The sequence below is a fragment of the Symphodus melops genome, assembly GCF_947650265.1.
Source record: "Symphodus melops genome assembly, chromosome: 1".
Lineage (NCBI taxonomy): Eukaryota > Metazoa > Chordata > Actinopteri > Labriformes > Labridae > Symphodus > Symphodus melops.
In genome coordinates, this window is record NC_136691.1 from 7,612,642 (window position 1) to 7,633,865 (window position 21,224).

At 39.3% G+C, this 21,224-nt stretch overlaps 3 protein-coding genes across 4 annotated transcripts; 1 reads left to right on the forward strand and 2 right to left on the reverse strand.

The window, feature by feature from the left end:
* Positions 1-340: 340 nt before the first annotated feature.
* On the forward strand, positions 341-7,856 carry rd3 (retinal degeneration 3, GUCY2D regulator). Of its 2 annotated transcripts, none has more exons than XM_079341583.1 (3): positions 341-696; positions 2,409-2,722; positions 6,840-7,856. In XM_079341583.1, the coding sequence occupies exons 2-3, from the start codon at positions 2,433-2,435 to the stop codon at positions 7,204-7,206; spliced, it is 657 nt and encodes a 218-aa protein (XP_079197709.1). In that variant the 5' UTR covers positions 341-696; positions 2,409-2,432; the 3' UTR covers positions 7,207-7,856. The 2 variants fall into 2 exon arrangements, with proteins under 2 accessions (XP_079197709.1, XP_079197710.1); XM_079341584.1 differs by lacking the exon at positions 341-696 and adding an exon at positions 1,379-1,553.
* Positions 7,857-7,870: 14 nt separating this feature from the next.
* LOC306822519 (uncharacterized protein) lies at positions 7,871-11,281 on the reverse strand. The gene is made up of 7 exons (XM_079341603.1): positions 11,112-11,281; positions 10,740-10,812; positions 10,052-10,213; positions 9,797-9,858; positions 9,619-9,705; positions 9,393-9,482; positions 7,871-9,280 (listed from the first exon to the last, which is right to left on the reverse strand). The coding sequence occupies exons 1-7, from the start codon at positions 11,187-11,189 to the stop codon at positions 9,230-9,232; spliced, it is 603 nt and encodes a 200-aa protein (XP_079197729.1). The 5' UTR covers positions 11,190-11,281; the 3' UTR covers positions 7,871-9,229.
* Positions 11,282-12,173: 892 nt separating this feature from the next.
* On the reverse strand, positions 12,174-20,978 carry rhag (Rh associated glycoprotein). The gene is made up of 10 exons (XM_079350092.1): positions 20,712-20,978; positions 16,788-16,971; positions 16,539-16,689; positions 16,306-16,453; positions 15,029-15,195; positions 14,804-14,941; positions 14,217-14,335; positions 13,986-14,059; positions 13,798-13,871; positions 12,174-13,522 (listed from the first exon to the last, which is right to left on the reverse strand). Exons 1-10 carry the CDS (start codon positions 20,887-20,889, stop codon positions 13,448-13,450), a joined length of 1,308 nt encoding a protein of 435 aa, XP_079206218.1. The 5' UTR covers positions 20,890-20,978; the 3' UTR covers positions 12,174-13,447.
* Between the last annotated feature and the right edge of the window lie 246 nt (positions 20,979-21,224).

Consider the following 21,224-nt stretch of genomic DNA (forward strand, 5'->3'; position numbering starts at 1 on the left):
ATGCATGACTGCCCTGGGCCGCTGAGACTCATTATCTGAGGGAAGTTCATTAACACACAGGCACGCACACAAGCTGACCTCTTGCAGATGTTGCACCAATTGCCATTTAGCCAAAGCTGGCGTCATTGCTACACTAACGCTGTCCTCAAACATAACACCCTCTGATTTATCTCCCTGTTTCTATCTCCCCGCTCAACCCACTGTGTCCTCTTTATCTGCCTCTTCATCGCTCTCCAGCTCTCTTTCAGCTGATGGAGCTTATTGTGGACAAATAGGCTTAGGAGCATCACTATGGCAACGGCAAATCGTAAAAAGCTACATAAGCACATCATGGGGGGGGGGGGGGGGGGTGAACCAATGGCTCCTGTAGGAGATGGTGCCCCCAACCTCCTGCTGCAAGTAAAGGCAGGCCAGAGAGGCTCCTGGGAGAAGGGAGGGAGTGAGAGGGAGCGAGAGGGAGAGAGAGGGAGGGAGAGAGAGAGAGGCGAAGATAACACTCTGGGACTGTTGTGAGGAGGACGGGAGAGCTGAGATAGAGTCCATTTCTCTTCATTTCTGTCTTCTTTATTCAGCTAGCCTTGAGTTCTCATCCATCAAGCGGTGTAATATATTTGTCTAATTCTTCCTTCACTGATTGTGCTCCTTTCAAGTCCAAGAAAAACTTTAACAGAAGAAGAAGAAGAAGGAGAGGAAGAGGTGAGAAAAGCCTTCTTTTTAAAACTCTTTATTGGCAAACATGGTGTTTAAATCTATCAAAAGTGGCCAGCAGTCCAAACATGAACACTGTTGGTGGTGAAATGAAACAGCAGGGATGTTCTTGGGAAAAGAAAGAATGTTCAAGCCAGCTGGAGATGTGTTTTGTCTTGCAAACAACCGATTCTCCTTTTCATGGAAAACAAGCATCAATTTAGACGTTGCTAAGAGCTCATGAACATGAGAGAAGAAACTATTAGAGCTATTATTCCTTTTGATGAAAAGAAAAGACTGGATGAAACATTGTTTTCAAGTCAAAATGCCCCGAATCTTGAATCAATGCAAATGTGACAATTTGCTACTTTTTGTTCATGATTTATAGATGGGTTTGCAGTGTTGGTCACAAAAAACAAGACATCTGAGGACATCTTCTTGGGCTCTAGTGCTGGACATGTGTTCACTGACATTGTTAATGTTGAAGAAAAATCACAGATGCTTCAGAAGCTTTTAAAATAAACAGCTGAATTCCTTTTAATACTTTGAATAAGAAATTAAATGAATCTGTTTATGTTTATCTGTGGAGGATCATGTTTCATGTGTTTGCTTTTGTTTTGAAAATCCAGTCAGTTTACAATTAGACTACTAGGCCAAGAGGTAAGAGCAAGGCTGATACTAATCTCATTCTGTCGCTGTGTTGTGTAACCTTTGTGCTGCACATGATGATAATCTGACCCACACACTGAATACAGTGCTGTGCAGTTCAGAAGAAAACAGACCTCTGAACCAGCTGTGGTTTGTGGAGGGAACTTGAACATCTAACTGTTGAAAAGAGGAAAAAGGATTAAATGGACATCTAGGAGGTCAGTGTAAATACTTAAAATGGAGTTTTTCTTTTAATAGTGTTTCAGAGGATATCATCCCTGTCTGTGCACAGACACCAGAATACTCAGAAATAAAAACATGACATTTAAACATAGATGTTGTTTCAGTTGCCACCAGGGCTGATCGATTCTTATACCAATTAATTAACCTCTAATTCATCATGTGAACACTTACTGTTTGTCTTTTGTGCTCTCAGGAGCTCAGGGTCCTTATCAAACTGCAACATTATAATTTGGAATTGGCCGACACAGACCACCTCCATTGGCGGTCGCCTTTGTGGTCATTTGTGTGCTTTGATCACCAAGAGCAACACAAAGCAGAGGGTTTCCCATTTAATTGAATAGAATTCAGCACCTGTGGGAGCCGATATGACACCTGTAGAACAAAGAGTCGGAGGAGGGGGGTTCAAGAATGCTCTCTGAAGGTAATATTTACAGATATGGCATTGAGCATCTGACTGAATAGATTTCAAAGGATGTGAGTTGAAATGATGGCAGATTATGTAAACCCGTGCATGGAATGAACACAAACAATGGGACTGAAAAACGACGTATTTGTTTGGACAGCCTTGAAAAACACCATCCTGACTATACTGTAAATCTGCTGAAACTCTCCTATTATAACTGTCAACATTTCAATCGCTGAAAAGCACAGAGATTTCAATCGACCTTTTGAAAATGTCTCCTTGTGAATTTATGATTTTCAACAAAAGCTGTAACACTCGGGGGAAAAAATTAAAGAAAAAAACACTTTATTCTCCAGTCATACCACAATCAATTTATCAGGATACAACACATATACAACTTCAAACTGTGATTTTCTGTCATCTTCAGGAGGCTGTGAAGAACAACAACGCCATGGCCTCCTGGTTCAACTGGAATGAACCGTATTACCGGAGTCCCCGCAGAGACCCAGCTGACGTGGTCACCGACACCCTGATGCTGGAGTTCAACTGGCAGTTGAAGGAGGCGGAGCGGCAGCAGAAGGAGAGGGAGAACGAGTACCGCCGCCTTAAGACCGGGGTGGACTACAGTTGGCTGGCCAGCACACCTCGCTCGTCCTACAGCATCAGCACCGGGGAGAAGCTCAGCCTGGAGGACCTCTGCTCCAAGGTGCCCCCTCCCTGCTGTGGCTTCGTCATACTCAAGTAAGGAGACAACTGACCAGTCCGATAGATAGACACAGACTCAGTCTTTCTCATGGTAAGGGACAAAGGGTATAAAAATGGCACCAGCTGCTTTTAGTGGTGCACACACCAACTAGTTATGCTCTGCTGTATTTATGGTGCAAAAGCTCCACTCCCTGGCTAATATTTACAGAGTACTTAAAAGATAAAGAAGATTTTTTTTTTGGCAGGATGACAACATCTTATCTCTTTGTAATTTTCTCTACTGAAAAGCCGCTGAGGCCCGAGAAGGTTTTGCTTCACGTTTACTAACCCTATGAAAAAGGAAACGTATTGTATCTCCTCTACTTTTGGGTGCCATAGAGAATATAACATTGTGCTTTTTCCACTGAAAGGCAATTTAAAAGGGCACTTTATTGTGTTTTCTTTATCTAAGGAGTATCTGTTAGCACACTGCATAATCTTTTCGTCACTAAAGGGCACCATAAAGTCAACTTGTAGTGTATTCTTTGTTTAATGGACACCCTACATGGCTAAATTTTCTCCACCGGAAGGGCACCAGACCACAACATTTTTAATGGTTTATCTACTACTACTACAACTATGACATTGAAAAGGCCACTTCAGTTGCATTCATGAAGAGCAACAAAGGCTTTTTACAAATATTACAAAGGGCAGGACTTGAATTCGTCCTGCACATCATAAGGATCTGCCACGATAGCTCCTGTGAGATTTACCTTTCAATGACACCTAAAGGAAAAATACAGAAACCTCTGATGAAATTTTGCAAACAATTTTTTTCATTTACAAGATAATTATGGCTAAATGTAATCCAGATCATCACAGAGTCTAATTAAATGGCTCATTTGGATCCCTATGTCACTTGTTAGAAAAGCTTGACAAAAAGTACAATGGTGAAAATGGTTCTTATTAGTTGGGTGCTGCAGTGTCTAATCCACTTAGTTTATGGGTGCCAGAAAGCCAGCTTTAATCATATAATTGTAAGGACTACAGCATGTGATAAAAAGGATATATTCAGGTTGTTGATGAGCAAGGCAAAAAGATGTAAGCCGAAGAAAGTGGGTGTCTTATTTTAAGCATAGATAGGGTCATGGCATTTTTTAGCATGTCTAGAAATTTTTCTGTCTTGTGTCGAACCCAACTCATCTGTTACTGGAGCACTAATGGAAAAGGGGTCGGGCTTAGGACAGGCTAATTGCTCTTCAGCTCAGACTCTAAATGGCCTTTAAATTCCCTTGATTTGTCAAGGTGTTGCTGGCAAACCATAAAGCACTAAGCATCGTCTTTGGCATCGAGAGGAGGATGTGTCGTCACAGAGCCAACTTCTCCAGTCTGCTACTCTCTGTAAATCGTTTGTGTTGTTCATGTTAATCTGGAGAAGTTAGATCCTGAGCTTGTTTGATCATCTGTTCACACGCAGCTGCTGAGGTCTCAGGTGTCTTGTTAGAGTTTGACAGCTTTTTTGGGGAGCCGTTTGACAGGTGTTAATGTGCTAAATGCTTGGTGGGAGTCATACAACAGGGACCAACTCTAGAACAAGTGTGTTATTCTAATTAACAGCTGAGAAGAGGAGTCCTTAGATTTGTTATGAAGTGTATAAAAGATGCTTTCTCCTTTATACAGGTACAATTGGGTTTCCTTAAATGCTGCCTGTTCTTTAGAGTCTCATTCTTTCACAAAGGAATTAAAGTCTATTTTCAGTCCACATCAAGAACAGCACAGAGGTCCTTTAGCTCTGTGCTCTTCCAGATATATGCGGTCTAGATAATGGATGGATGGATGTTCGAAGTTAAAACACCTTGTCATTATACACAACCTGTTGACAATATAGTGTATACTTTGTATGATTTGTGAAATGAGTGTTCTCATATAATCCTTCTTTATATAACAAAAGAGAGAAACAAACATGTGAATGATGTTCTTGTTTACACTTTTAGGTCACAAAATGGGGAAGAGTTTCCATTTCCTTAACAACAAAAACCCCACAGAAGCTTTAATTTGAAACTAAAGGGTATTCTGCATTATGTCGAGGTGTGTTTATAGCTTCAACATAGCTAGAACGAGGACCTCAGGATAACGTTTTAATAGTAAGTGAGAAGTCAGTAATGGTGAATATTGGTTGATGAAGGTAAAATATAAATGTACAAAGGCAGCAATGGCTCAAGGTAAACGTAAATTTAGGTCAATATAGGATAATAACAATGATTCTGTCCCTAAGGTAATCCAAACATCCATCTATTTAGTGTTAATATGGGTTTTGTGTCCATGCAGAAAGTGGACCAATCATCAGTTAACTGGAAGCTCTTACTGGGAAGCGCAGCTCCTTAATAGAGGTCTATTTAAAGGCTTGTTAAGGCCCCAGTTCCTCTTGTAAGAGGAGGAGTAATTGGCATGATAGCAGGAGGGTGCTGGTCACACAACTGGTGGGACTGATAACTGGGATTCAGGCTGCCCTTCATAATATTTGATTATATGCGGCTGTTGTTTTGCTCAGAAGCCAGCGATCAAAAACTCTGGCTTCAGTGTTGAGGTTTTTCTTTGGTTACCTGCGTGAGTATTCTGAATTTCAAAAAAATTGTAATGTAAAAAAACTGTAAGAAGGTATTGACAAAATACTATTGATATTCTTACATCCAAAAATACAGTGATATCAATGCACGTTGCACTCTTCTCTTGCTAATTTCTTTACTCCTTTATTTTTTTAGGTAATGCATTAAGATAACATGGTGTCATATTTTCAAACCTCCATATATGGTTACTTATATTTTTACTGCAAACCCACATACATCAATCCACAAAGATGCTCTCCTCAGCAGCCTGTTTACGTTAGTTGTTACTGGTATTTGCCTCACTGTAGTAGGTCGCAACAGTTCTTCTGCCGGCTTGTACCCCACATTTGAATTTGCTCGTTTTAATATGGCTTTGTATATTGGCATGTAAGAGTGTGAAAAAGCAGCATATTTATTTGAAAGAAGCTGTTATAGTCTCCTGTAGCTCTTTGGAAAGCACAGACTTCCTTTTCAGTGTGACAGCTCGCCTCACTGTTGTATGCAGCAGGTCCTGGTAATTTAATTAGCTGTGCTAACTAAGCCGCAGCTGCAACCTGGAGTTTGATTGACACGTGTACGGACAAATCAGTTTTGAACTTGTCTGTAATGAAAGTGCATGTCTCCTCACTCAAAAGTATCAGGCTACTTAGTCAGCCAAACCTCTAAACTATGTTATGATGAAATCAATTCAAATGTTTTTACAGCAATGCATCATATTTGTTTCCTTGTGGATCCTAGAGGGCCTCCACTTTTTTAAGATACTGGTGGGAAGGCTCCAAGACAAAGTCAGGAACAGATGGGTTAATATATCAATGTTTGACTCCTGTTTTCTATCACTCCCTCATTTTCTGTGCATATACGAATGTTAGGTAAAACAATTTTAAATCTGATATTGTCCTGTAGACCTATATTTGATTTGCTTGAAATGGTAATAACAGAGTCCAAACAGAATTTGGGCATTTCAGAAGTGAAGAAAAGCATAGCCTGATATAAAACAATCAATCAAAAAAGACCCTATCTCTTTTTCTATGTCATTTCTTTTAGTTGTCACCATGGTCAACAAATTGGTCATCCACTAAAGATAGAAATAACTACATATCTAGGCGTTTAGGTTCCTCATGATGAAAGTTTGACCTGATATTATGCACCGTCTGTTTGTAAGTCGTCAGGGAAACTAAAAGAGTCACTTGTGTCTGCTTCAGTTTAGGCTCTATAATTAAAGTTGCATGCAAGATGTTGAGGTTAAAATGAAAAAAAGCAAACATTGGAGAGTAATAAAAAGCGTATCTGTCCAATGTTGTAGTCCTGATATCTGTGTGGACCTCACAAAAGTTATACTAGGTTAAACACTGCTGGTATTTTTCTACTGTACTGTTCAGTGGGTAGTAAATACACAGTTTTTTTTCACAAGGAAGAGTAATTTTTCCAGTAAAAAAAAAAAAAAGGTTTTCAGACAAAATGTCATTCCTTCTTTAATGTCCATCCACACCTATAGGCTTAGGCTATAACATATAACTGATAACCTGTGAAACTGAATGTGCTATTACTTTGTTTTTTGTTCTGCTCAGGTTCAGAGAAGTTATGCAGGCCAATGAGCCCGAGGTACAGGAGGTGTCTGCCCTGTTTCGATCCGTCCTCCTGGAGGCTTTGGATAACCAAAAGGAGGAGCAGGAGGCGCAGCGGCTCGCCCGCCAGTGGAACAACAAACGTGCCATGAGCATGTCCCTCGTGAACTTCAGGTCCCGCATTAAGATTAACCCGTTCGGCAGCACAGTGGGCCTGACCACCGCTGTGTCCGATGGAACCGGGCTGAGCGACCTCAAAACCGTATCAGAGGACGTGGAGAGAGGGATGGAGCGGGACGAGAGGGCGCAGAGGGTGTGGAGCATGCCAGACTTCAGATACAAAGGAGCCAGCAGCAGTAAGGTCGTCTGACATGCAGCGTCCACTAGACAGTGATGGTTTTGAGACGTTTTAGTTGGACAGTCGCTGATCTCCAGGACCGTCTGTTGCAGAGTGACCACCTTTCACCAGGCGAGGCAGGATGGATTTCATTCTCCTTCCTTTTCAGTATGAGACCAGACAGCATTTGATCCATTCACTGATTTAACTTTGCACAAGAAAGGGCAATGTCAGCTGTTTTCCTCAGATTTACTGTAACATGACTACACTTTGAGATTATAATCTCTTGCAATGATGCATCATTTATTGTAGAAACCGGCATCTATGAATTGAGGGCTATTTATCTCGGCCTCATAGCCATGTTTGTGTTCTTTATATACTTAATGAGTCCTACATTTCACAGGAATACTTCAAATATGCTGTTTTATAACAAGAAGATGGCTGCAGGAGTGAAATATCTCCAGTGACTGAATGAATTGAAGATTATGTTTGAACATGGCTAAAGTAGTCCTGAGATGATTTACAGAAGGTCATTGACATCATTCCAGAGGGTGAATCATGAGGTCTCTGTACAGATGACACATTGTTTTCTTCATGAGTTAACACAAGAATTGATCATCTAAGGTCAGGGAACTAAGAGTTTGTTTTCTTGATTTGCGTGAAGGCACAGGAAGAGAAACTTGTCAAAGTAGGCTCATATCTTTCCAGCAGTTTATTGCTGCCTATTTTCTGTCTGTTTGTTACAAAGAAAAAGTTCAACAGCACACAACATCTTTACTCTATCATCCATAAAAAAGGACAACAACTTTTAACTTTTTGGATATATACATGGGTACTAGCAATGATTGTATTTTATATTTTCAGATTGAAAGAAAATGTGTTGAAAAAATGTCCTGACTGAATTCAAAGAGAATAAATGTTTTCAACAGCACCTTTCTTTGTCGTTCCAATATGAGACTATTCTTATTACAACAAAAAGTTCAAATAAAAAATATATCAGTACTCACTGAAAACACTGTGGTTTCCATAGCAACCGAGTACAGCGGAAACACAATGTTCTAGTATCTACAAAAATAAATGTACAGGCTGTGCTAAATAGAGTCAGGTTGATGAGAATTATTGAGGAAGCAGGAGAACAAAAAGGTTAGAGGTGCTTGAAGGTACTGCTAACTTGGAGGAAAATTTAAATAAAGCCTTCACACAATCTATTAAGTTGTCTGAAAGGCTACCATTTTGAAAATGAAAAGGGGATGTAGATCACCAGATTTCTGCTTCTTTTTTTACAGCCGCTACTATCATAACCCACTGGAGTCTTAGAGCCTATTTACACCTGGTATTAAATGTGATCTGTATTGGCAGACATTAATAAGACAATGAAAATGCATGTTAATGCAAGGTAAATGCTTAAAGTTTAGATCAGTTCTGCATAACCACATCTGGAGGTAGACTGGCTGTGTCGTGACCTGTATGCATGCCCTAAAACCTCCTGGGATCCGAGGGACGAGATCACAAAACTGCTCTGACCACTGTTTGTCCTCTGGGCGACAGAGACCAATGAGATATCAAAAACCCATTCAATTTAAACTTAGTGTAAACTCAAAGACTTTTTTTTAATCTGGCAAATATGTCCAAGTACAGATCCCATTTAAAGACCCGGTGAAATGGGTTATTAAAGACAGCTGTTTGCATTCAATGAAGATCACAGTTGGTTTACAGTTGACTAATGTCTAGTTATTTGACTGATCCTGTCACTTTACAGTTATCACCATGAACTGATTTAGTCCACCACAAATAAACGTTTGGATGACACGACCAGGCTGAAGAATTGGTCACTTGAGCGAGCAGATGAAAAAGCATGAATGTATCTCTCATTAGAGAATGGTTCGCAGCTCATTCGCTCCATCCAGCTCCGTGCTGCACTGGTGTCTCTGTGCAAGTCATCATTCCTCATCTCTTGCTCGGACAACCCTTCAGTTTTGTTTCTCAAGGATGTCCGAGTAGTTGTTTCCTGAGTTCTGCTGACGTGTTCAAGCCCAAGCACCACAACAAAGTGGCATCACAGGGTAGAGTTCAAGAATTCAAGGAGTTCTGCACGGTTTTTATCTTGCTGTAACACAAAGAAGGGCACAAGTGAGCCAGGAGAAAAGAATCAATTCAAAAAACATGAAAGTGTGCTTGGTTTGCTTCTATGGCAGCAAAAAAAAAAGAGATGACATTACCTGTTTATCTTTCTTGGACTTCTTTACTTTCATCTTTATTTTCTTCCCTGAAATCATACTGTACTTGCCTTTTTTTCTTTCCTTCAGATACTGAAGGAAGGACATACACATGTAGGTTATGGGAAAAAACTCACAGAAAATAGCAAATACAATCAACAAACAAAAAAACAACTTTCTACAATAATGCCAAACGCATTTCCTTGGTGAAATAAAATGATGTGGTTACCTTGGAGATTTGAACAGGTCCTGCATTTTCCTCTCCTTTTGCTTTTTTGTCTTTTTTACGTTTATGGCGCTTCTCTTTCTTTCCTTTCTGCTCAGTGACACACACATTACGTTGGACTTTCAGTGAGTTGCATTTAGAATATTTAAACTTTAATTGCGTGACGTAAACATAACATTACCTTTTTAGGATGTTTCTCCTTTTTCCTTTTCTTCGATGTCTTTCTGACTTTACTGCGGGAGTCTAACAAACAACAAAAACAATTAACTGGGTCAATTTATAATAAGCATCATAGCAGCGCTGATATCTAGAGATATAATCGAAGACTAATCACTTTAAAGTATGAATTTACTATGATTCAGCTCTGAGAGAAAAAACAGTAATAAAGTTTACCATCATGAGATTCCCAGATTTATGAAAGACTTTGAAGACTCACCACTACTGCTGGAGCTACTCCGACTGCAGCTCGATGAATGGGATGAACCTGAAGAAGAGGACGATGAGGAGGATGAAGATGATGACAGAGAAGACGAAGAACTGGACGAGGATGATGAAGAAGATCTGCTACGGCTGCGTTTCTGCTTCCTTTTTTCTCTGCCTGAATAAAAACATAAAGACATAAGAAATGTACCCATCTTTTTGTAAAGTCACAGAAGATTCACTACTGGAAACATGCAAACATCTGCATGGAACACAGTTATTCTGCTTCCCCTGAACATTAAACATATTACGCATTCAGAAAAGGTCTGTTAAAATAGTCATGTTACTCCTGGAAGAAGACTTTAAAGTGTTTTAAAGTGTTCATCAAGAAAGCACACCAAGGTAAGTGTCAGAGATTAACTTAAAATCCAGGTAATAAAAACTAATACATTATCCTTCCTGGTTTGTTGTAGCAAATAAAAGTGAAATACCAAATACATTAGTCTTGCAGCAACAGTTTATATTCTAAATAATATCATATGTACAGCACTTTGTAGACATTTCTTTGTTGTTTAAATATATAAATAAAGTGGATTGGATAAATTGTTCATTTTCAGAGCATGTTTTGTAAACAGCTACACAGTGACTGTCTGTACATGTGTCAGGTGTCTTATATTTTGTGGGTGTTTTATAGGCATGCTTGCCTCTGCTCCTTGATCGTCTCCTCTCATCTGTTCTGGAGCTGGAGCTGGACACTCGAGACTCAGCTCTCGATGACTAAAATCAAAAAAGAAACGTGATTAAAAAAACACGTTTTTTATGGACGTGACAGGTGAAATGTGATCCTTGAACATCAGGAAAGAAAAAAAAAAGCATGAAATTACACAGTTAAACACGAAAGAACTCCACACAACGTTTGCAACAAGTTACCTCGTAAATACAATCCTGGTTACAGCAACAAAGTTCAGACGACTACCTGCTACCTCTGCTGCTTTTATTGACAGCAGTTGAAGCTAACATGGGCTCTGAACCATGAAATCATCTAAATGCATCAACATAACTGGCTCTGTACTCACCATGTTGACAGCAGAGGACGCTGTAAATATTACATGAATATACTGATCCCAAAAAATGCACCGAAAAGGCGCTAACATGTATATTTATTCACAGCTATGTCTTACATGTTAGCGTTAGCTTGCTTTCTTTTGGAGTCATTTTGTATCCCGTGATGCACCGCTGCTAACTACGTAACAATCGCTCTCTGACAGCTGACACAGCGCCCCCTGCTGGCGCAACGCGAGAGGACAACCTCATGAAAGAGATGAGATAAAGTAGTAAATGAAATTGAATGCTGTACTGTGACATTTTAAACTTAAGTCGCCTGGCAGTTTCCACAGACCCACTAGCAGGACGTTTTTTAGTCGAGTGACGTCATTTTCTAAAGGTCAAAAGGTCATTTTCAGATAACAATTATTTAGGTCATTTAGCAGGACACCTGGAGAAACCTGACTGCTGAGCCAAACTAAAATGCACTCGTAATATAGTAGCTCTATAAGCCAAAGGAAAAAAAGACGTCCCCAAAAGCCAAAATGTTTAGGATTTAATGACGCTTCTTCAGATAAATGTTATTTTGCTGTATGCTCACTTCACAGTGTCCGTCCTTTATGGTCCCCATAAGTGTTGTTAACTCACCATTCATTGGGAAAGTGTTAGCTTGCCTTACATCATAAATAGTATGGGTCAACCTTTAATTGGTATTTAAGGCACATATTATTATTTTATTGTCAGAAAATCTAAGAAATGACCTAATTTAAATTGACCATTCAGACCACATTCAGAATTTATTTTATTATGACTAAGATACTAAGCATCACCTTATTGGTGCCAGACTTTTTGGGCTCATGATCTCACTTTTACAAAACTCTGTCGACCCCAGACATAGAAAACATGTTTAAAACACTCTAAGCTAATTAGTGAAAATGAATTTGTTTTCAATCAAGAATCGATAATGAAATTAAAGTACATAAAACCACTCTGTGCATGATATAAAAGCTGATAAGAAATTATCACTCATAAACTGTTTTCTGCTGTTATTCCCAGAAATAATTGAGCGGAAATAACTTACACAAAATCATGGGTGTGGTATTATACAAAAACATCTTTATTATGACAATGTTAGTACATTATACAAACAAGAGCACATGCTCACTGTATGAAATACAAAATGTTGTTGCTCGTCAGTGTCCTGGGCATCCTGAGTCATGGACCAAAATATCATTGAGTAACAATTAAAGTGTTGTCAGTTTAATCTAGCCCTGTGTTCCATTGTTGTATGTGTTAAATCTGACATTCAAGAGAAGTCATCAGGTTTAAGAAAAGGCTACCTTATGTGTATATTGGTAAAAAAAAGTTACTTTTTGGTCACAATTGGATCTCATATAAATGACAGACCAATCTTATAATCAGCATGGCTGTTCCTGTCAACTTCAAAGATTTCTGAAAAGTATTCAGTACCAGGAGATCTTTTTTCAAACATTGAAGGACCTTTATAAAAGTGACCATGTCAATCGATCATGAAGATAAACTGTATTTACATGTAAGAATACATTGAACAGACAAAAATCCTCTCAGCCTGCCTTGAGACAACCAATGCTACACTCAGATCTAAACGCACATCTAGTTGCAATAAAGACATTGTAGAGCTGCCCTTAGATCAATTGAAAATGTTGTAAGCAGAGAAAGATAAGCAACATAAAAAGTGATAACATTTGACGCGACTATCCCTGCCCATGTCAGAGCCTCACTGCTGCTTTCACACAGTCTGACTCTTCCTTACTCCTTTCAGAAGGAGCGGGCTCCAGTGAGGCGACGTGAAGCTTCATATCAAGGCAAGTTGAACTCCTTTCTTTAAGCCAAGCTTCAGCAGAAAGAATGTATACAGAGAAATACACACTAAACTAATATCTTAAAACATGCTGTAATGCTTAATATATAATATCAAAATGAAATAAAGAAGAGCTTATGGAAGTGGTTGTGTATGAGGCAGTATGGAAGCTATGGGTTGACCCACCCTGTTGTCTACAGTGGCTCATTAATGAAGACATTGATCACAACTTTCAGTGTAAAAAAATCCCTGAATGTTTCTGTTCCAGATTCAAATTCTTACCAAGATTTCTTCTTTGTGTATAATATTCATTTTAGAAATCCTGACGATTCAATGTATATCTTGGAGCTTGTTTTTCCTTTGAAGAAAATGTAACTTTAATGGATCAAACCATATGTTTTTGTGTCGATATGCTCAATCAATGTTTTTTTGGCCATATTATAATAATTTAGAAATTGTGTCCTGTGAACTTGATGTAGCTGATTAATGATTCTTCATTTTTCCGCTCAGTAAACAGTTGGCAGACAATTAAACCTCTGCTTTGTTCTTTGAGTGATCAGCATGAGCCAAGCTCTCCTCATGCTCCTCCTCCTCCTCAGGAACCTGAAAAACATGCAGGCCAATTAATGAGTTTGTAGCGTAATGAAAGAGTACTTAATGAGATGGTTTAATGTGAACGTCAAACTATAAATATAATTGCCCTGGAAACCACGTGTTGAGTTTAACAGTCCAAAACATCTTGTTCAGAACGATTAAGTGAACCTCATGAATCAATCCATTTTTATTTACATAGAAATGAAATATTATGATCCCAAAACCACAAATTCAATATCCTGTGATGCACAACAGCCACAAACAGGTGATTAGAGATTTCTTACCTCCCAGTAAATAGAGTCGTCGAAGCAGTTCTGGTCTGGTGGTTGTCCCCAGAATGGCAATTTCATTATTAAACCTTAAAGAAGAAAATGAAAGGTTTCATTTCTCACATTATGGCTTTTTGCTGAATCAAAAACATAGCCTTGACTTGTGTCATCTACCAACACTGTGATTCTTCATCTCCTCTCACCTGTTACAGCACCACCAACCAAAGCAAAGCCAAGGGATGAAGCCAAGGCAGCAGCTTGCATGGAAGCATGACCACTGAAGAGGAGGATGAAGAGGGGAGGGAGGAGAAGAGAGTAATGTCAGAGTTGACAAATGACCAAAACCCCTAAACTACTTTAAAGCTACAGACATGTTTTGTATATGTGTTTTAAAACATTCAAGTCATATTTGTGGTGAGGAAAATGGCCCTTACTCTTTCTTCCCCAAAGCCACAGCCACAATACCAGCCAACCCGCCCAGGATGCCGGGCATGCCGTGCAGATTGTGGACACCACAGGTATCCTGGACGCCAAGGTTGGATGCCAGGATGGGCTACGGAGGAGAAATAGAACATCCACAGTGTATGAAAGGGAAAATATGCATGTGAAATAGCATTGCATCTTCATATGGAGAAAATCGGCAAGGTTTCAAATATATAATGATGAAAATGATGATTGATCATTTTGGTTTGCACATCTTTATTAGTTGCTTGGTCTTAAAATGATCAGCAAATGATCCTAAAAGGCCTGTCAAAGCTTTTCAGGGCTCAAGTTTTGACACACTGCTGTTATAGGAGAATAACAACCGTAGAAATGATAGAAACTAGAACCAGCTGTTTTATCCTTTTAGTAATTATCTTATCTTAAAGAAAAAGACTTACAGTATTAATATGTTATTTAAAGAGTGAATGATTTTTTTGCACTTCACTTATTCATAATTGACTTTTCATTCACACCATGGACTGAGTGAACTTTTCCAAAAGCAGTCCTTTAAAATGTACACCTGAGACCACAAACTCACAGTGAGGAACTTGAAGCCCAGGGTAGAGATGATGCCCGCCACGAATCCGATCAGCATTGCGCCAAATGGCCCAATGTCCATGTCAGCACATGTTCCCACGGCAACGCCGCCAGCCAGAGTGGCGTTCTGTATATGCACCTGTAGTATGAAGAGATAAACAAGTAAGTAAGTCTCTGATTAATTTTGTATTTCTTTTATTTGGATACCTAAGGAAAGTTTTACGACCATGTCCAGTTTTCCTCTGTGCTCCACGAGGCTGGAGATGGCGTAGGCAGACAGCACACAGGAGGCCAGGGAGAGGTATGTGTTAATCACTGCTGTGAGCTGAGTGTAGCCGGGTTCAGCAATGGCTGAGTTAAAGCTGGGCCAGAACATCCACAAGAAGACGGTTCCTTTTGGAGAGAGAGACAACAATGCAGCTTTTCTACCATCATCCAAATAATGTAATTCACAAGAAACTTAAGAATGGATATGTGGATTTTTTTATTTCATTTTGTTTTTCGCAGTTAACATGACTATTGTTTAATCGCTGAGTGTGCTGCATTTCTATTTATGACCACTAGGTGGCACATGTTTTACATGTATAGGAGGCCACTGATTAACCAGTCAGGGTAAAAACATCTTATTAGATTAGTTTAAAGTGTAATAATATAACACTAAAAACGACGTTGATCTATTTAGGAGTACAGAAACACTGTGACATATACAGCAAGACATTACAAACGATACAAACGATTAAAATGTGCTTACCTTGACAATATATCAGGCAAGACAGATTTTTTCAAAACAAGTCCAATAATTCCATTAAAATATTTTATAATGTTCTTAAACAATACTCTACTGCAGATAACGCTCATTTGAAATTGCTTTAGGAACAGGACTCAGCGAGGATGATTGGGGTAACAGTTGGTATGTAAACACATTGTGTATTTGCAACAGGGTCAAGGCAACTCAGTTTATGATTCTTAACAGAGCTTATATATCCCCTATTTATAAATAAATTCAAACTGGATACATCGCTTTTGTGTTTAAAATGTAAGACTGAAGTCGGTATCCTCACACATGCTCAAAAATACAGCAATTGATTGGATTTGAAATCCATACAATTCTCTCATTTAATACCAGTAATAATCGAACGTTTATTTCTTGGTTGTAACTGGTAAGCACGATAGAAAAGGATACAGAGTGCTTACTTTCTGTGCTAGGAAATGTATATTGGCTAATTGGATTTCTGACCAGGCTCCCTCCAGGACTCAGTGGCAAAGGGCTGTTTTGGACTTTCTCAACCTTTATTGTCTAACATGCCGGATGCACCATCAAGATGACATTTTTGACTTGGAAACTCTACATGACCTAATCTGGACTTGAACTCTCCGCTATTTTCAAGATGACCTTTTTTGTTTGAATGTGTATGTGTATGGGTCAGTGATTGCTTGTTTTGTTCTGTGTTTGTTCTGTTCTTAAAAAAATAATAAATATATATTGAAAAAAAAAGTGCTTACCGATCATGGCAAACAGATCAGAGTGATACACAGATCCGTCATTATCATGTCCGTTTCTTAAACCTGGTCTGTAAAGTACTCTTGCCACTGCCAGGCCAAAGTAGGCTCCATAGGCGTGGATGATCATGGATGCCCCTACATCATTAGCCTGTGAGGGAGAAGGTAAAGCAGGTCTATAAGAGCACAGTCCTGTCAGTCTTACATATCAGCATTTTGATTCATGGTGTACTCACTCCAAGGACATTTGCCACAAGGTGTTCATTAATGGAGAAGATGGTGATCTCCAGGACGGTCATGATGAGGAGCTGCACAGGGCTGGTTTTACCTAGAACGGCCCCGAAGGAGATCAGGACTGTAGCTGTACTAAAGTCTGCGTTTATAATTCTGCAGGAGAGAGAAGAATACAAGACGTAAAGGAAAACAAATGTCATGACATGATTAGGAACATTTTTTTGTTTTGTTTTAGTAAAAGGCAGTCATACTTGAAGATGCTGACTTTGATCTTGCCATCCTCCATATGCCACAGGCCCTGCATGAGGAGGCCCCACTGCAGGCCGAAGGCAGCCAGGAGCAAGTTGACCCCCACGCTGCTGAACCCATATCTCTTCAGGAAGGTCATCAGGAAGCCGAAGCCGATGAAGATCATGACATGGACATCCTGAAACACTGGAGGAATGAGGAGAGCGGTCAGTTCTGCTGCTGAAGACAGGGTCATGCTTTGTTTTGTGTGTCCTGGTTTAGCCTCAGTTTAACAGACTCACAAAATTAAGTCAAATGAAACCCTCTTTTAACACACTGCCTTCTATTATTTATTATCCACTTGTAAAGATTTAGCTGTACACTGTGGTATTCTTTAGACTTTGTAGTTTAACTGATTTAAAGATACTTGGCTTCACAGCAGTAATTTCCTCTCAGAGCTGCTGTGACATGTTAGCTGCACAGGCTATTAAATCACCCCATGAAAAGTATTCTGGGGAAAATAACCTCCTGCTGATCATGTTGATTTTGTAACCTTGTGCTATTTCTATTAGCTTCATATGATCTTAATACGTTTAAACTTTACCAATCTCAAGAGGAGAGGACATTTGGTACATCCTCGACTATTAGTCTTAACAGGCAAAGACAGAAGGATTAGGAATTAGTTTGGATTATGTCTAATTTTTCCCTACACCATGGTGTAGGGAAAGTAAGAAGAGTGTAGATGCTTTGAGTTAGGCCAGGCCATTTTTTGTAGGATTTGCAAAGAACTTGTTGCTCCTTCCAAAGCCTTGATGAAACAGGAAGTGGGGCTCCTGTTTCCCAAAAGCTGTAAAGCCTGATATGATGAGACCTTCATGTGGAAAAGGCATCAAGGTGGACGTGTGCGCAGGTTATGAAACAATGTGTTCCATTTCCTCGGTCCGTAATGAGCATAAACGAAGCCACTATTGTCTCAACATGACACGCCCACTCTGTGACAGGGAGGCATCGACTGCTATTCTTCAGAACCGTTTACTTCCTTTAAATGACATGATGCTGCCAGGTAACTAGAATGACTTCATGAAGTTACACAAAGCCAAGAAATGGTTAATTGTCACATAACCCCTGCTCTGATATAACTCTATTACCTAATGCCGACATATACAATCCTGTTTTTGAATGATTGAACAAAGGCATTACACATGTATGAGCTTTTTTAAAAGAATGCAGACAGATTGTAGCCTCTGCTTCCAGTCCTTGTAATGAGCTAAGCCTACCAGCTGCTGGCTGTATCACCATGTTTATCGAAAAGCAGAAAAGTAACAGATCTCCCAAATTATACTGTATGAAAAATGTTTCACAGAAGAATTTCCCGAAATATTATATTAAGTCATTTGTGACACTTACAATAATTGGTCATGGCCTTCAAGATATAAAAGGCAGTACATTTTACAATTGACGTTTTTGCACCAATGTCTCTGCTCATCTTATTTTAATAGCCTATATATGTAAGCACACACAGCACATATGGAGACATCAAGCACACCAAACATGGTGATATTTCTCTTTGTCTTGGTCAGGGAAGAGTTCAACTCATAAAATCACAGAAGCACCGGGTTTATGTGATGAACAGAATGTCAAGTGAAAATAGCAGAACAAAAAATCCACCAGGCTTATTTTCACAAACAAGATTTACATACAGAGCACATCAGCACATTTTAAACATATATTCAGGTAAAAGGCATGAACCATCTACAAACAGCTACTTTTGTAAAGCTTAATTAAAGAGTTCACTTTATTGTTATTGGGAGGTTCTAACAGAAACAACACTATAGTCTGCTTGAATCATAGTTCAATGGGCTAAAAATGTTGCTGTTCATTTGGACTTTCAGAGCTGTTGCCTCTCTACCCTGTTGCAAGCACTGTTTTTTTAGATGGAACAAATCTTAGAACAAAGAGATGTATCAAATGTGTACTTCAAGTACATTGATAAAGGAAAGTCGTGCAATGCAGATGATGTTGAGAACAACAAAGAAACAAGTTTCATCATTATCTCACTTTGTTCTATGTTTGTAGTCAGGGATGATTGAAGACATCTCCCTAACCTCGCATTGTGTCTGTAAATATCCTTTCATACAGACATTCTTTACTATTTCCCTTTTCATACAAAGTTCACAAGATTTTGAGTTTAAGATACCAAAGCAGGAATAAAGAAAACGATGAATTTGGATTTGTGCTCAGCTTGATAATCATGACTTGTCCTTGTCTAAAGCTGTGTAACGTGTGGTCAGCTTTTCAAACAGTGCACACTGATATCAGTATGAAGCGAGTGTAAATATTTGATTTTGCTCACATGCATGGAGCTGTTTTTGAAGAAAACCTGTTTGCAAGTTTTCGTGAACTTTGACCCTCACTCACATTCACATCTCGGTGACTAAGGCTTCTGTTGCTTTCGTGGGTTTTTAGAAGTATAGTATATTAAAGACAGGGGGGTCATAAAGTTGGAAATCAGCCAGAATGACTGGCACCGCGCCCAGATGTTAGGTAACGCTCTGTAGTCTTGAAAAATTGGGTGAGCCAATATGATGGAGGATATACCCAGAGTGCCTACCTAAGCACAGTCTGTTGGGGAAGGATACATCAGAGCAGGAGGATTAATGATTATTGCATGTTTTAAACTCTGGATGGATCTCCTTATCTTTGATGTCTTCATTCATCAACTCTAAAACAATCTTTACAAGGGTCTTAAATAGGACTGCATGCCGTGTTTTTTTTTTGTTTCAACCTGTACATAACCCAGATGTGTCATTTAAATCACAAGTTCCATAATTCATTTCATAATGAAAAAGCCCTGTTAGCTTTCACTTGCTCTACCATCAATTCTGTGCCTATTTGCCTTTCTTTGAAGACATAATCACAGACGTCTGGTTTGGGTTGGATAGGATATCTCTCTGCATGCACATGTCTTCATGTCATACACTCTCTTTTTCCATTACTTCACTTTAGTGGAGCTGTTGAGTACAAAGACATTTGATATTTTAAGGCAGATTTAGGTGTATAGGTGTGCCTCTTGTGTGAAATCTTGTTATTTTGTCTTAACTTGTCAGGAGAATATTTTTTTAAATTGTAACATTTTGCTTAGTATTAAAATAAAGAAGAATGGGAAAAACACATTCTTAAAGAAACAACAAATCTGATGTTGAAAACATGCACACCCTTAATACTGACCATGGACTTATATCTGTAAGTCACACCTGCCCCACCCTATCATGAGCAACCATGCATACAGCAAAACAACAGTTTATAGCTGCAGCTGTGATAATGCAGATAAACATTCAAAGAAAGCTTAACTGTACAAGCCACTTAGTGCTCATTAAGTGCCATAGTTTAATAAAAGAACATTGAAATGAATACATTAAAAGCAACACAAAGATCAAAAGCATGTTTGTGTCTTGTCGACCATCTGTCTTTCTATGTTAAAGCCATTCATTCAAATCACATGCGACCTACACTGTGGGAGACATGACACTTTCCCCTGCAGGATCCTCTGGGCTCCTCAGCTGCAACCCCATGACTTCCCTTATTGCATTCAGCAGACCTACTCTTAGAACAGCCTCTATTTCTGTTTGAAGCTAATTGGCAAATTAAAGCCTGAAAACAAAATTCACATTCTTTCAATAAAGGAAGGCAACCTTTTTAAGGACACTCAGCACTTTGCAGTTTAAGACTGAAAAACAAAACTGGAAAACATGAATGATCTGTGGATATATTCATTTTTAAGCGGGAAAAATATATTCGAGAGCTTTCCCAAACACTCCATGCGCAATTATTTAATAAATAGATTATTTTAACTTATTAAAAACTCATTGTACAAGTAGTTTCTTGACCAAACATTCATGCATCCAGTATCAGAGCATCCCTAAGCAAGCATCCCCTTATAGACTTACTGGGATAGAGCTCCATTGGCGGTGCTTCATGGTGGGTCTCATTGGAGTGTGCACCATGCCCATGATGTTTTCCATCATCATAGACCACAAACACTGCAAACAGAATGATGGTGATAATCTCCAAAGCCAAGGCCACAATAGGGAACTTCAGCCTCATGTTGGTGGCGTATGCAGGCATCCTGAGACCAACTCTGCTTATCTCTTACAGTCTGACTCAAACTCTGCCGGTCGGTTGATCTATTTCAGTCCTTTTTAGGGGTTGCACTATGTGAAAGGACTGAGAAAGGTTGTGTCTGGTTTTAAACTAATGTAGCTTTTGTGGCGACCAATGACAGAGCAGAAAACTGAGGCATGGGTTGTCGACACCCCCCTCATGCACTTTGCTCACGGGGATGGGTTTCCTTTGTGGACGTCAGTGGGGACTGAGCAAAACACATATGAAAGAGGGACACTCAGAAATTCTTAACGACTTCACTTTCCCCCTCATTTTTCACAGTCATGTTTGTTGACTTG